This window comes from Oncorhynchus clarkii, chromosome 12 (genome assembly GCF_045791955.1).
Source record: "Oncorhynchus clarkii lewisi isolate Uvic-CL-2024 chromosome 12, UVic_Ocla_1.0, whole genome shotgun sequence".
Taxonomy (NCBI): Eukaryota; Metazoa; Chordata; class Actinopteri; order Salmoniformes; family Salmonidae; genus Oncorhynchus; species Oncorhynchus clarkii.
This window is the reverse complement of record NC_092158.1, coordinates 69,893,492-69,907,973: the sequence shown is the minus strand read 5'-3', so window position 1 is coordinate 69,907,973 and position 14,482 is coordinate 69,893,492. Positions and strand designations below refer to the sequence as shown.

Here is a 14,482-nt window from a genome sequence, read left to right as displayed (position 1 = left end):
TATGTAGGGAATATGGTACCATTTAGGACACACCCTACAGTATGTCTACTAACAGCCAAGCATCCACTCCCTCCAGCGTTCAGCAGATATGTATTGGCCTCCTTCTATCTGAGTTCCCAAACTGCGAGGGGGGAGGAAGGCGCTGTGGAGCTCCTTTTAAACCTCAGCCTAAGCTCTTATTTCATGGTTGGGTTTACCTTTCAGTCCGACTCACAATGAGCCATGCACCATTGGAGCCACTTAGCAATGAAATATATATATCTTTTTTGGTGGACGTGTCACTCTGTGCAGAAGGCAACCTGGCTCTGGACACCTGGCTAATGTGGGTCTGAGGTGACTCCATGCTCCACTTGTTTTGGCCAGGCCGCCTTCTGGTTTAACTGGTGCAGTTGGACTGGCTGCCTGGAGCCCACGGCTAACTTACATAGACAGGCTTCTCCTCTCCCACACACACATACATTTTAATACAGCACTACACACAACACAACACCACACCACACTACACTACACAATGCCATTTACACACCAGAACAACACCGTTAAGTCAACACAATCTGCACCTCACACAGAGGAGGGATCACTAAGAGGATTCCCAAAAAGAGAGAGAGTGTGTGTGTGTAAAATGTGTTCTGTGATAGCTCAATTCCTATTGGGATTATTTTGGCTCCTCTCTGGTACATTTGAGCATCTTTTTCTTGGGTTTGATATCCTATTGTTTGGTTTGATATCCTACAGCCCCTCAAAATAACCCCATTTATTTCACTGTGCTGAAACTGTGTTGTTGGGTTGGAACATGTATTCTTTTGGGGTATAGCAGAGACTATAATGGATCTAATACATGTGGAGATTGCAGTATGTCTCAATTTTAGAGAGAACACTTGTTTGGATTCATGCTTTTCTATCTGTCTCCTCTCCTCCGTAATTCATCTCTGACTCCTGCTGTTGAACTTGAAGAAGCGAAGCTCATTGGTCTAACTCGACTATCTCTACATTCTCTGTCAAAATCCTCTCACTCATCCGCTTTCATGATAAGATATTGCGCGCTCGTACTTCTTTGCTCTTCCTTCTAAATTTTTGAGACATGTTGGTAGACAGTACGTTATGTATAATCTCCTTTCATATTTGACTAATTCTCTTTTTCTCTCTCCCCCTCTTTCATCCCTCTGTCTTCATCTCTCTCCCCCTCTCTCTTCATCATCCCCCTCTCTCTCTCCTTCCCCCCTCTCTCTTCATCCATCCCTGTCTCTCTCTTTATCTCTCCATCTCTCCCCCCACCCTCTCTTTTCATCCACCCCTGTATCTCTCTCTCTCTCTCTCTCTCTGTTTCCTTGTCTCCATGTAGAGTCTGTGAGCAGGTGAGTGCGGGATCCTGTCTGCCCCACTGTCCAGCGACATAATGAGCTGGAGCTTCCTCACGCGGCTGCTGGAGGAGATCCACAACCACTCCACCTTCGTGGGGAAGCTGTGGCTCACCGTGCTTGTCGTCTTCCGCATCGTCCTCACCGCCGTCGGGGGAGAGTCCATCTACTATGACGAGCAGAGCAAGTTCGTCTGCAACTCGGGCCAGCCGGGCTGCGAGAATGTCTGCTACGATGCCTTCGCGCCGCTATCGCACGTCCGCTTCTGGGTCTTCCAGATCATCCTGGTGGCCATGCCATCTCTCATGTACATGGGCTACGCCGTCAACAAGATCGCCCGGCTGGACGAGGACAAGGGCGGGGGAGGGTTGGCCACTGAGACAGGGGGAGGGGATGGAGGGGGCTACACCCACCGGAGGCCCAGGAAGATCTGCTTCGGGGCGCGGCAGCACCGGGGAATAGAGGAGGACCAGGACCAGGACCAAGAGGATGACCCTATGATCTACGAGGTGCCTGAGCCCGAGCCCCCTCGCCGGGTCGACCCGCTGGCCCCGCGGCCCAAGCCCAAGGTACGCCATGACGGGCGGCGGCGTATCCAGGGTGACGGGCTGATGCGTATCTACGTGCTGCAGCTGGTGACTCGCACGGCGCTGGAGGCAGGCTTCCTGGCGGGCCAGTACCTGCTGTACGGCTTCCGTGTGATTCCTGTGTTCGTGTGCTCCTTCGAGCCCTGCCCCCACAGCGTGGACTGCTTCGTGTCACGGCCCACGGAGAAGACCATCTTCCTGCGCATTATGTACGGTGTCACGGTGCTCTGCCTCACCCTCAACGTGTGGGAAATGCTGCACCTGGGCATCGGGACCATCTGTGACATCCTCCGCCGTCGCCGCTGCCCGCCCCAGGAGGACGAGTACCAGCTGGGGCTGCTGGGACCCAGCGTGGGGGTCTCCGTGGGGGTGCCCGGGCCGGAGCCGGGAGCAGGGGGAGGGGTGGTGGGGGATGGGGGTGCTGAGTACGTGGGGTACCCGTTCTCGTGGAACGCCCCGTCAGCTCCACCAGGCTACAACATCGTGGTGAAGCCGGAACAGATTCCTTACACAGACTTGAGCAACGCCAAGATGGCGTGCAAGCAGAACCGGGCCAACATCGCCCAGGAGGAGCAGCAACAGTTTGGAAGCAACGAGGACAATTTCCCCACGGGAGGGGAGGCCCGCGTGGCCCTCAACAAGGACATGATCCTGCATGCCCATGACCAGCTAGAGGCAGCCATCCAGGCCTACAGCCAGCAGCACAGGGCAGAGGAACACCTGGGGGACAACCATGATGACAAGCCCCAAAGCAACATCACCCAGGCCCAGCCACAGCCACAGCCTCACAAGGAGCGCAAGCACCGCTTCAAACACGGCAAGGGGGGCAGCAGTGGAGAAGGGACTGGGAGCAGCAGCAACAGCAGTAGTGGCAAGTCAGGGGTGGGCAAGCCTTCTGTGTGGATTTGACCCCATACACACACAAATAGACAAACACACACACACACTCCAGCCCTGGCCTGAGCCAGCACTGACGGAGCCCCATATCCGTGTAGTGTATGTGTCAGTGAGGGAAGGGGTGGTCCCGAAAACACCTGCGCCAGCCCTGAATGGAGGGCTGAGGTAGTGGGATGTCATGCTGTCTTTCTGTGGATATTTCAACACCATGTTGTGCCTTTAAAAATCCCACAAGCTGGAGGAGACTAGCCTACAGTAGTAATATGTCAGTGTGGACAGGTGAGGAGAGGTGTGTCAAGAGCACTAGGGATTTTTCAGCAGGCAGTTGTGTGTCTGGGTTGTCGCTGTCTAACCTCCAAGACCCCGACACAACTCTCTGAAACAGTCTCTAGTGTTTGTGAACTCTTCCAGTTCTGAAGCAGACACTTGTTCTCTGTTGTTTTCCTACTGTCCCGTCTTCCAGTAGCCTGACGACTCACACTAAATTATTCTGTAGTTCGCTGCATACTTTAGTCTGAGCCTGCCATTATTGAAGTCGTTTGTGGTGACGAAGGGCACATGGGGCATTGTACAAACAAAGTCATTAGCGATTGGATCGTCTCTAACCAATCAGAGTCCATGAGGAATTTTCAAACTGAATGTGTTGGCATTCGGTGAAGGGTTGGGGAGGTACTCAGATCCAGACTCATTGAGGAGAAGAAACTAACGTCTGTGGGTGTGGTGTAGCGTTTGGCCGGAGCAAGGATTCTGGGCAGCCAGGCAAGTCTTCTAGAGGATATTGGGCTGAGAAAATTACTAAATCGTTATCGCCATCTCTTTTTGGGGATTTCTGATCCATTTATTTATATCCCGTCCATTCTCTTGGTGATCCTGATTTCCATGCCACATTTTGATCAAGATAATCTGCTGGCTGACTTTCTGCAAAGTCACAGACTTCATAATACATTGGCATCAGAATGAATGGACATCATAATGCAATGACATCGCAATACAAATACCGTATAAAACAATGACTTTATAATGCAATGACATCATAATGCAATGAATGACATCGTAATACAAAGACAGTATAAAACAATGACTTTATAATGCAATGGCATCATAATGCAATGAATGACATCATAATACAAAGACAGTATAAAACAATGACTTTATAATGCAATGGCATCATAATGCAATGAATGACATCATAATACAAAGACAGTATAAAACAATGACTTTATAATGCAATGACATCATAATGCAATGAATGACATCATAATGCAATGAATGACATAATGCAGGGATAATAATGAAAAGGTCAATCACAATGTAGATGTTCAAATTCCCTGAAGGCTATTGTCTGTCTATTTTCTCTCCAAGGTCACTGATGTTTAATGTGTGTGTGACTTTATATTTGACCCAGGCCAAGTCTTTGAGTGCATGCATCTTCCAGGTGGAGGGACTGATCATGGCTTGATCAGATGAAAGTGGTCAGGGAGATGGTTGATGGAGACAGTCTGGTGAGTCTGGTGAAGAGGGCTACTCTTGTAGCCACTGGAGTTCCCCTCCTTCACAATGTGTATGAGAAGCAATTATTCTCACCATTAATTAATACCATTTATTGACAACTCCCTGTGTAAACCTGCACTCTTTTCACTTTATTTTCTCTGTGTTTCTCTGTCACTAGTTCTCTCCATTTTGGACCTGTGTAAGGTTTTCTCAGTACTGGGTTGACATTTTATCTGTCTGATTATTGAGTGCCCCCTGGTGGTACAGCTTTTAAACTAAGGATTTATCATCCCGTTAGTACAATATTACTTACTTTAATTTGGTATTTTACTAGTACTTACTGATTTCGAGTTACCAATGATCACCCAACATTCCAAACACCTGAAGTTAGTCTCTCCAGTTACACAGCAGCCCACTGTTTCCTTTTCAACCTCTTCCTTCCAAGAACCTTCCTCACAGTGTTCAATATGAGACCAACAAGGCTGGAATAAAAACAGCTCTCCAAGCTAGCCGTGTTGATGAAGATCTGCCTCTCTGTTCTCCTCTGTCCAAGTATTTCTCTGAACTGCCATATAGGCTCTGTCCCAAATAGCGCTCTACTCCCTATGGGCCCTGGTCAAAAGTACTGCAATATATAGGGAATAGGGTGCCATTTGGGATGAAGCTATAGAGACCAAACACTGTTAGTGTGATGACGGCAGCGTCACTGCCATTGCCAAGACAACGTTAGGCTACTATGCAGCCAGGTTGTCATGTAGCTTTGCTAAGGAATACTGTGGCCATGCTACCTGAATCACAAAGGAGAAGAACCTGTGTGCTGTATGTAAGACCAATCCTTTGTATTTTTTGTAAAAGTCGCTCTGTTTTCTATTATGTGTAAGTGTGTTTCGGTGTGTTTTGGGAGGTCTAATGTAGCAGAAGTTAAATTGGTTTCTGTTTTTTTTTTGACCAGTGGTGTTTTTCAAACAAAACTTTTTTTCTTCAATAAAGAGTTTTAAAATAAACAATAAAGATTGTTTTTACAGATAATTTCTTCTATAATTGTTTTTCTTTCATTGCCTTCAAATTGTACAAATAATATATTTTTATAGGTAGAATAGTTGTGTATCATGTTGTTGATGTGTAAAATAAAAAATGTAATTGCCAAATGTATCCTTGTTTGAAAATAGACTCGTATTTGCCATGTAGCAAACTTCTGGGCCCATATTCAGAAATCATCTCAGGGTAGGAGTGCTGATCTAAGATCAGTTTGGCCTTTTAGATTGTAATTACACTCCTCAGTGTACAAAACATTAAGAACACCTGCTCTATCCATGACATAGACTGACCAGCTGAATCCAGGTGAAAGTTATGATCCATTATTAATCCCACTTGTTAAATCCACTTCAATCAGTGTAGGTGAAGGGGAGGAGTTTTAAGCCATGAGACAATTGAGACATGGATTGTGTATGTGTGCCATTCAGAGAGTGAATGGGCAAGACCAAATATTTAAGTGCCTTTGAATAGGGTATGGTAGTAGATGCCAGGCGCACGCACTGGTTTGTGTCGAGAACTGCAACGCTTTTGGGTTTTTGATGCTCAACAGTCAATCAATCAATTCAATCAAGAATGGTCCACCACCCAAACCGCATACAGTCAACTAAAGTTCTGAGTAGTGCTGACCAGCTGTGTGTATAGGAGCGTGCCAGGTTTTGGGCATGGGGGAGAAACTGCCAAATCTTTCTTAGCTCTGCTCGACAGTAACTTTTCCCAATTTTAGGACTAATAATCCTGCTCTTTCTGTCCTAGTTGTACTGTTGGTTTACTATGGGTAGACCTTTCTCCTGATAGGCCTCTCTTAAATCTCACTAACCTATGTAAATCAATCAATTAATCAAATGTATTTATAAAGCCCTTTTTACATCAGCCGATGTCACAAAGTGCATTGCAGAAACCCAGCCTAAAACCCTAAACAGCAAGCAATGCAGATATAGAAGCCAACTAACAGTACTTCATAACCTATAGTAACCAATTAAAACGGGGGAAAAAGCATTCCTTGTAAGTAATAATCCTAAAGCCTATTGTACATGTTCAGTGCCACGTGTCCATGGTTATAAGGCAGCCAACAGGCAGGCATAAATCACAGGAAGTACTCCGTCCAGTCAGCTTCTCTTCTGGCAGTGATTGGCTGATTGGTATGGACGCCAGGCAACCACTCACTCTGCTCTGATCCCAGCAAGCCGCAGGTGTTATATCAACCGCCCAATGAAATGAAATCACATTTTATTGGTCGCATACACATATTTTGCAGATATTAACACAAGTGCAGCAAAATGCTTATGTTTCTAGCTCCAACAGTGCAGTAATACCTGACAATACAAAACAATAGACACAAATCCTTCAAAAAATGAAGAAAGGAATTAAGAAATATCAGAACGAGCAATGTCAGATTCAGGAATATAAATATTTTTGTGTATTGACATTATGGACTGTATATAAATATAAAAGGTGTGTACAGCCGTAGTTATATAGGATAAGCTTTGACTAGAACACAGTATATACATATGAAGTGGGTAAAACAGCATGTAAACATGATTCAAATGACCAGTGTTCCATGACCATCTACAGTGCATTCGGAAAGTATTCAGACCACTTCCCTTTCTCCCCATTTCAAATCAAATCAAATCCAATTTTATTTGTCACATACACATGGTTAGCAGATGTTAATGCGAGTGTAGCGAAATGCTTGTGCTTCTAGTTCCGACAATGCAGTAATAACCAACAAGTAATCTAACTAACAATTCCAAAACTACTGCCTTATACACAGTGTAAGGGGATAAAGAATATGTACATAAAGATATATGGATGAGTGATGGTACAGAGCAGCATAGGCAAGATACAGTAGATGGTATCGAGTACAGTATATACATATGAGATGAGTATGTAAACAAAGTGGCATAGTTAAAGTGGCTAGTGATACATGTATTACATAAGGATGCAGTAGATGATATAGAGTACAGTATATACGTATACATATGAGATGAATATTGTAGGGTATGTAAACATTATATTAGGTAGCATTGTTTAAACTGGCTAGTGATATATTTTACATCATTTCCCATCAATTCCCATTATTAAAGTGGCTGGAGTTGAGTCAGTGTGTTGGCAGCAGCCACTCAATGTTAGTGGTGGCTGTTTAACAGTCTGATGGCCTTGAGATAGAAGCTGTTTTTCAGTCTCTCGGTCCCAGCTTTGATGCACCTGAACTGACCTCACCTTCTGGATGATAGCGGGGTGAACAGGCAGTGGCTCGGGTGGTTGTTGTCCTTGATGATCTTTATGGCCTTCCTGTAACATCGGGTGGTGTAGGTGTCCTGGAGGGCAGGTAGTTTGCCCCCGGTGATGCGTTGTGCAGACCTCACTACCCTCTGGAGAGCCTTACGGTTGTGGGCGGAGCAGTTGCCGTACCAGGCGGTGATACAGCCCGCCAGGATGCTCTCGATTGTGCATCTGTAGAAGTTTGTGAGTGCTTTTGGTGACAAGCCAAATTTCTTCAGCCTCCTGAGGTTGAAGAGGCGCTGCTGCGCCTTCTTCACAATGCTGTCTGTGTGAGTGGACCAATTCAGTTTGTCTGTGATGTGTTATTATGTGATGTGTGATTTTGTTACATTACAGGCTTATGAGACTTAAAATGGAGCTCAGGTGCATCCTGTTTCCATTGATCATATTTGAGATGTTTCTACAACTTGATTGGAGTCCACCTGTGGTAAATTCAATTGATTGGACATGATTTGGAAAGGCCTACACCTTTCTATATACAATGCATTCATTAAATATTTAGACCCCTTCCCCTTTTCCAAATTTTGTTACATTACAGCATTATTCTAAAACGAGTTAAATAAAAAATCCTCATTCCTAGAGCTGGCCGCCTAGCCAAACTGAGCAATCGGGGGAGAAGGGCCTTGGTCAGGAAGGTGACCAAGAATCCGATGGTCACTCTGACAGAGCTCCAGAGTTTCTCAACCATCTCTGCAGCACTCCATCAATCAGACATTTATGGTATTGTGGCCAGATGGAAGCCACTCCTCAGTAAAAGGCACATGACAGCATGTTTGGAGTTGACCAAAAGGCACCTAATGGACTCTCAGACCATGAGAAACAAGATTCTCTGGTCTGATGAAACCAAGATTGAACTCTTTGGCCTGAATGCCAAGTGTCACATCTGGCGGAAACCTGGCAAGATCCCTACGGTGAAGCATGGTGGTGGCAGCATCATGCTGTGAGGATGTTTTTCAGCGGCAGGGACTGGGAGACTAGTCAGGATCGAGGGAAAGATGAACGGAGCAAAGTACAGAGAGATCCTTGATGAAAACCTGCTCCAGAGTGCTCAGGACCTCAGACTGGGGCGAAGGTTCACTTTCCAACAGACAACAACCCTAAGCACACAACCAAGACAAAGCAGAAATGGCTTCGGGACAAGTCTCTGAATGTCCTTGAGTGGTCCAGCCAGAACCCGGACTTGAACCGGATCGAACATCTCTGGAGAGACCTGAAAATAGCTGTGCAGCAACACTCCCGACACAACCTGACATAGCTTGAGAGGATCAGCAGGGAAGAATGGGAGAAACTCCCCAAATACAGGTGTGCCAAGCTTTTAGCGTCATACGCAAGAACACTCAAGGCTATAATCGCTGCCAAAGGTGCTTCAACAAAGTACTGAGTAAAGGGTCTGAATACTTATGTAAATATGATATTTCAGGTTTGTATTATTTATTTATATGTAAGCTATGTTTTAGCTTTGTCGTTATGGGGCATTGTGTTTAGATTGATGAGTGGAAAAAACTATTTAATACATTTTAGAATAAGGCTGTAAAGTTACAAAATGTGGAAAAAGTCAAGAGTTCTGAATATTTTCAGAATGCACTGTACATAGGGCAGCAGCATCTAAGGTGTAGGATAGAGTACTGGGTGGTAGCCGGCTAGTAACAGTCTGATGGCCTGGAGATAGAAGCTGTTTTTCAGTCTCTCTATCCCAGCTTTGATACAACTGTCTGCCTTCTTGATGGTAGCAGGGTGAAAAGGCCGTGGCTCAGGTGGCTGAGGTCCTTGATGATCTTCAATGTCAATCTCTCGCTTCCCTTTTTTTTTTTACAAGGCAATCAGCTCGCATTAAATTCAGCACAGGAGAAAAAACGTTTTTTTCATTTAGATCCATTTAGTTTCAGTTACTTTAAGGGTCATTCTTGAATTACGGTGGCATTTGGGCATGGCATTTCAAAAATAAAAAACACATTTTTCTCTATATATTTGTTTTTACATTTGGGTACATTTTCCCACTCTGAATCAACTAGTATGGTATATTAATAACTTTAAATCATTTTTACCATTATGATAACATTGTGCCACCAGTAGGAGTAATAGCAATGATGGTGACACCGATGAGACATTTTAGGTAAATGAGGATTTTCTAAAATGGAGACCACAAGGGCTCAAATCTAAGTTAATCAATCCTTTAAAAACAATTTACTAAAGTGATATGAATAATCATTTTACTCACAATGTTATTTCCCTTCATTTAAATTGACTTACGCCACATTCGCGTGCTAGTCGGAACAAGGAAACTCTGAAATGTCTAACTGGTTGTAGTTATACACGTGCCCGTGTTCCACCAGTTAGCAAGTCGGAAATGTCAGTTTCCTACTTCCGACTAGCAAGTGAATGCAGCACAACACCAAGTGACACTTTGTATTTAGACACACCAAGTTATCAATGGAATCCTCAAATTTATGACATACTAAAAGGGTATGATTAGCTAATAATTTTCTTTAATACATAGACCCCTCTCCCGATAACAGTTTGCCAATGGAGAGTATGCTCAAGGTCCTTGATATCCTTGCAATCAGTGATTTTAAAGGCGGTAACACAAATGGCATAAAACTGAGGGCCAACCCACCCGAGTGGCGCAGCGTTCTAAGGCACTGCATCGCAGTGCTAGAGGCATCACTACAGTCCCGGGTTCGATCCCAGGCTGTATCACAACCGGCCGTGATCGGGAGTCCCATAGGTCGCGCACAATTGTCCTGTTAGGGTAGGGTTTGGCCGGGTGGGCTTTACTTGGCTAATTGTGCTTTAGCGGGCCGGGCGCCAGCAGGCTGACCCCCGGTTGTCAGTTGAATGTTGAGTGTTTCCTCTGACAATTTGGTGCTTCTGGATAAGGGAAGGGGTTAAGAAGCGCGGTTTGGCGGGTTATGTTTTGGAGGACGCATGACTTGACCTTCGCCTCCCGAACCCGTTGGGGAGTTGCAGCGATGAGACAAGATTGAAATTGGGGGGTAAAATAATAACAAATAATAATAAGCTGAGGGACACACATTATACTAGTACAATTGTTTTTATTTTAATTGCCTTCTTTGTTTTTATTCATTTTATTCATATATTAATACTTTTGTTCACTGTCTAGCATTCAAAATGATAGATATCTCTAAATACCTAAAACATCACCTCTATACATCACTAGTGGGACAAACCAATTTGCAAGCCATCAGTAGTTTCTATAATACATACAAATAAATATGTTGCAGTATAAAGGACTTACATGTTTTGCTACTAAATAACAGTTAAATAAAACGGAACATTTATTATTTGTCATGTTTTGTCATGTTTTTGTTTTTACATGGTGCCAAAATCAAGAGGCAGCATCTACCACCGCAATTCAAGAATTACCCCTAAAGAGGCAGGGGGAGAGCTGGGCCCCTCTTAGAAATCAAAATGTGTACAGTATATTAACTAAATGCCACAGAGAAAAGGCCCAGACTGGGTTCAAAGTACCTGGGTGTGTTAGGGGTCCGTACAGGGTCTGAAGAGGCTCGACGATGGCTCTATAGGGGCCTAGAGTCTATGTATGCATCCCAAATGGCACCCTATTCCCTATATAGTGCACTACTTTTAGGGTGCCATTTTGGGATGTATCCTGTATAAGCTGTGTGCAGTAGGGGGCAGCTGTCTCTATGTGGCCCCAGCCAGCAGACCCTCAGTGGGACCCGGTCCCAGGCAGTATAGGGGCCATCTCAGAGAGAAGGAAGGCTGAGGCCCCATCTGCTCCACATCTGAGCATCAGTCAGTGTGGACTGGGGTGACTTATGGCTCCAAGATGGGGCCTGTGTGGTTTGGATTTGTGTGCATGTGTACGTTCATGTAGGGGCGGACTGGCCACCTAGCATTTCAGGCAAATGCCAGATGGGCTGGTCCATTTTTAGCTCAGTGGGCTTATCTAACTTTTGTGCAAAATTATAATTATCTGGAAATTATCTGGATAATAATGGGGGCCTCAAGGAACAAAATGGGCCGATGTGGGGGCCTCAAGAAAGAAACCGGTTTGGTGTCCTCAAGGAAAATAATTGTCCGGTGTGTTATACAGTGCCTTCAGAAAGTATTCATACCCCTTTACTTATTACACATTTTGTTTTGTTACAGCCTGAATTCAAAATAGGTTAAATATTTTTCACCTAATATCACCCATTTACACACAATACCCCATGATGACAAAGTGAAAACATGTTTTTGACATTTTTGCAAATATATTGAAAATTAAATACAGAAATATAAAATGTACATAAGTTTTCACACCCCTGAGTAAATACATGTTAGAATCACATTTGGCAGTGATTGCAGTTGTGGGTCTTTCTGGGTTAGTCTCTAAGATCTTTGCACACCTGGATTGTACAATATTTGCACATTATTATTTTTAATTCTTCAAATTCTTCAAGCTATGTCACCCATTTTCAAGTCTTGCTGTAGATATTCAAGACGATTTAAGTAAAAACTGTAACTAGAGGCCATTCAATATTCAATATTGTCCTGGTAAGCAACTCCAGTGTACATTTGGTCTTATGTTTTAGATTATTGTCCTTCTGAAAGGTGAATTTGTCTTCCAGTGTCTGTTGGAAAGCAGACTGAACAACAAAGGGGTTCATAACAAAGGGGTTGCATACTTATTGACTCAAGAGATTTCAGCTTTTCATTTGTAAATTGTAATTTATAACAATGTCTAAAAATATAATTGCACTTTGACATTATGGTGTATTGTGTGTAGACCAGTGACACAAACTATCAATTTAATCAATTTTAAATTCAGGCTGTAACACAATAACATTTAGAAAAAGTCAAGGAGTGTGAATACTTTCTGAAGACACTGTAAATGCCAGGGCCAATTTCGGGTCCTCATCCGCCCCTGCATGCTTGAATGTGTGTGTGTGTGTGCAAGTGGATTTGGGCACTCTTCCTGACTCTGTGTCAACATGGTCTCAACATGGTCCCATGGTGCTTGGTGAGTGGGGTTGGAACTAGAAGGCGACGGTATTCAGCAGAAGTGCAGATGTGACACATCGCTTTCCCAGCACTTTTCATTCCAGCAGGAGACATAATGGCTTGTGATTGGCCTTGTAGGCTGTTTGTCTAACTGTGTGGGCTCTACATTAGACAGATACTTTTCTCAGACGTCACATTGTGTTGATGTCAGGCCCAGAATATAAACTGAAAAAAATAAAAGATCTCCAGTCAGACTGAATCAAAATGAAGTTTTGTCAACTGTGTCTACTCATCAGGAGGCTACATTATCTTCCTTCAGCATGTGTCTGTTGATGTCTATGTAGTTGAACCCTTTATGTACCCTTTACGCAGGGATCTATTTGTCTGATGATGGGTAGTCTGTTAGAGGTCCTCTATGTTTGTCAAAGTCACCTTTTGGGGATTTCATCACAAACCAACAGTAGAAAAGCACCGTTTCATAAATAACATAATAACATTTTTTGTTTTCTAGCCTTTTGTAAAGGATGTTTCTGAGAGTTCCAGTTTGGTATCCCCATCAATGTACTGTATGTCTCCCTGATGCCTGTCTTTTCAGTATAGAAACACCACATCACCAGAACAAGACAAGACTGACATGGACTTTTGGGATGTTGTTGTATTGTCCTCTTACTGTCAGTCGGGTTCCCGTTTGATTTTGATTGGTGGAGAGCAACGGGCTGTACGGTCCTATCAGAAGGATTACAGTCTTACAGGCTGATGCTGTGTCACTATTCCAGCGACCCATGCAGCAGACGGGCCTAATATGTCACTTCTTCTCATGTCAGCTATGTCATATTTATTTGGCAGTTGTTAATTTGGTGACAGTTGAGTTTCAGGTTGGTATGAGAACATTTCAATCCTTGAGGGAGGCCTTGATTGACTGTCACAGAGGCCCCACTGGTATAAAGCCATTCTTAAAATAGAAGGGATTTTCTATTTGCAATCAGCTTGCTTATAATATCATTAATCATACAACAATGCACCAGTCGGAGACGGAGCGGAGCTGAGAGCAGCAGTTGGCTCTACACTGAGGTCACAGTCCACATGAATGGAATCTCATGAACCCATGTTCTTGAACCGCAACATGTGGGGACCACTGCTTTCAAACAGTAACAAAAGTATTTTCCCTATTATATGTCCTCGCTGACTGAATTGGCAGTAAATAAGCTATGTTACAGGGATGCAAACTGGTGAGGGCCCAAAAAGGTGGCACTGAAACATGCAAAAATTCTATGGGGAAATGCAGGTTTTAACTAATTAAACAAAGAATATGATCCACATGGTCAGGTGCTGTGTGTAAAATAAAAAGTGGTTTATGTGAACCTAACTGACAGCTAAAGAATTGAAAGAATTTGTATTTATTATGGATCCCCATTAGCTGCACTCTTCCTGGGGTCCAGCAAAATTAAGGCAGTTTATACCATTTTTAAAACATTACAATACATTCAGACTGTGTGCCCTCAGGCCCCTACTCCACCACTAACACAGTACAAAAGCCATGCGTAAGTGTGTGTATAGTGCGTATGCTATTGCGTGTGTGTGTGTGTGTGTGTGTGTGTCTGTCCCTATGTTTGTGTTGCTTCACAGTCCCCGCTGTTCCATAAGGTGTTTTTTTAATCAAATTATACTGCTTGCATGAGTTACTTGATGTGGAATAGAATTCCATGTAGTCATGGTTCTATTTAATACTGTGCACCTTCCATAGTCTGTTCTGGACTTGGGGACTGTGAAGAGACCTCTTGTGGCATGTCTTGTGGGGTATGCATAGGTGTCTGAGCTGTGCTCCAGTGGTTCAAACAGACAGCTCGGTGCATTCAACATGTC

The 14,482-nt window shown here is 44.0% G+C and overlaps 2 protein-coding genes across 6 annotated transcripts in view; one reads left to right on the top strand and one right to left on the bottom strand.

Annotated features, from left to right (window-relative positions):
• Positions 1-14,482, bottom strand: part of LOC139421140 (alpha-N-acetylneuraminide alpha-2,8-sialyltransferase-like) — a 58,681-nt gene that overhangs the window by 24,572 nt on the left and 19,627 nt on the right. The window contains exon 9 of one of the 5 annotated variants that reach the window (XM_071171741.1): positions 3,840-6,538. The exons of 2 other annotated variants lie outside the window; for them this stretch is intronic. In XM_071171741.1, coding sequence (XP_071027842.1) covers position 6,538 — 1 coding nt within the window. In that variant the 3' untranslated portion in view covers positions 3,840-6,537. Of the gene's footprint in view, positions 1-3,839; positions 6,539-10,721; positions 12,845-14,482 lie in introns of those variants that run through there. 2 more of the 5 variants (XM_071171742.1, XM_071171740.1) reach the window with 2 other exon arrangements.
• On the top strand, positions 1,397-2,926 carry LOC139422196 (gap junction gamma-1 protein-like). Its single transcript, XM_071173363.1, has one exon. It carries the CDS (start codon positions 1,397-1,399, stop codon positions 2,852-2,854), a length of 1,458 nt encoding a protein of 485 aa, XP_071029464.1. The 3' UTR covers positions 2,855-2,926.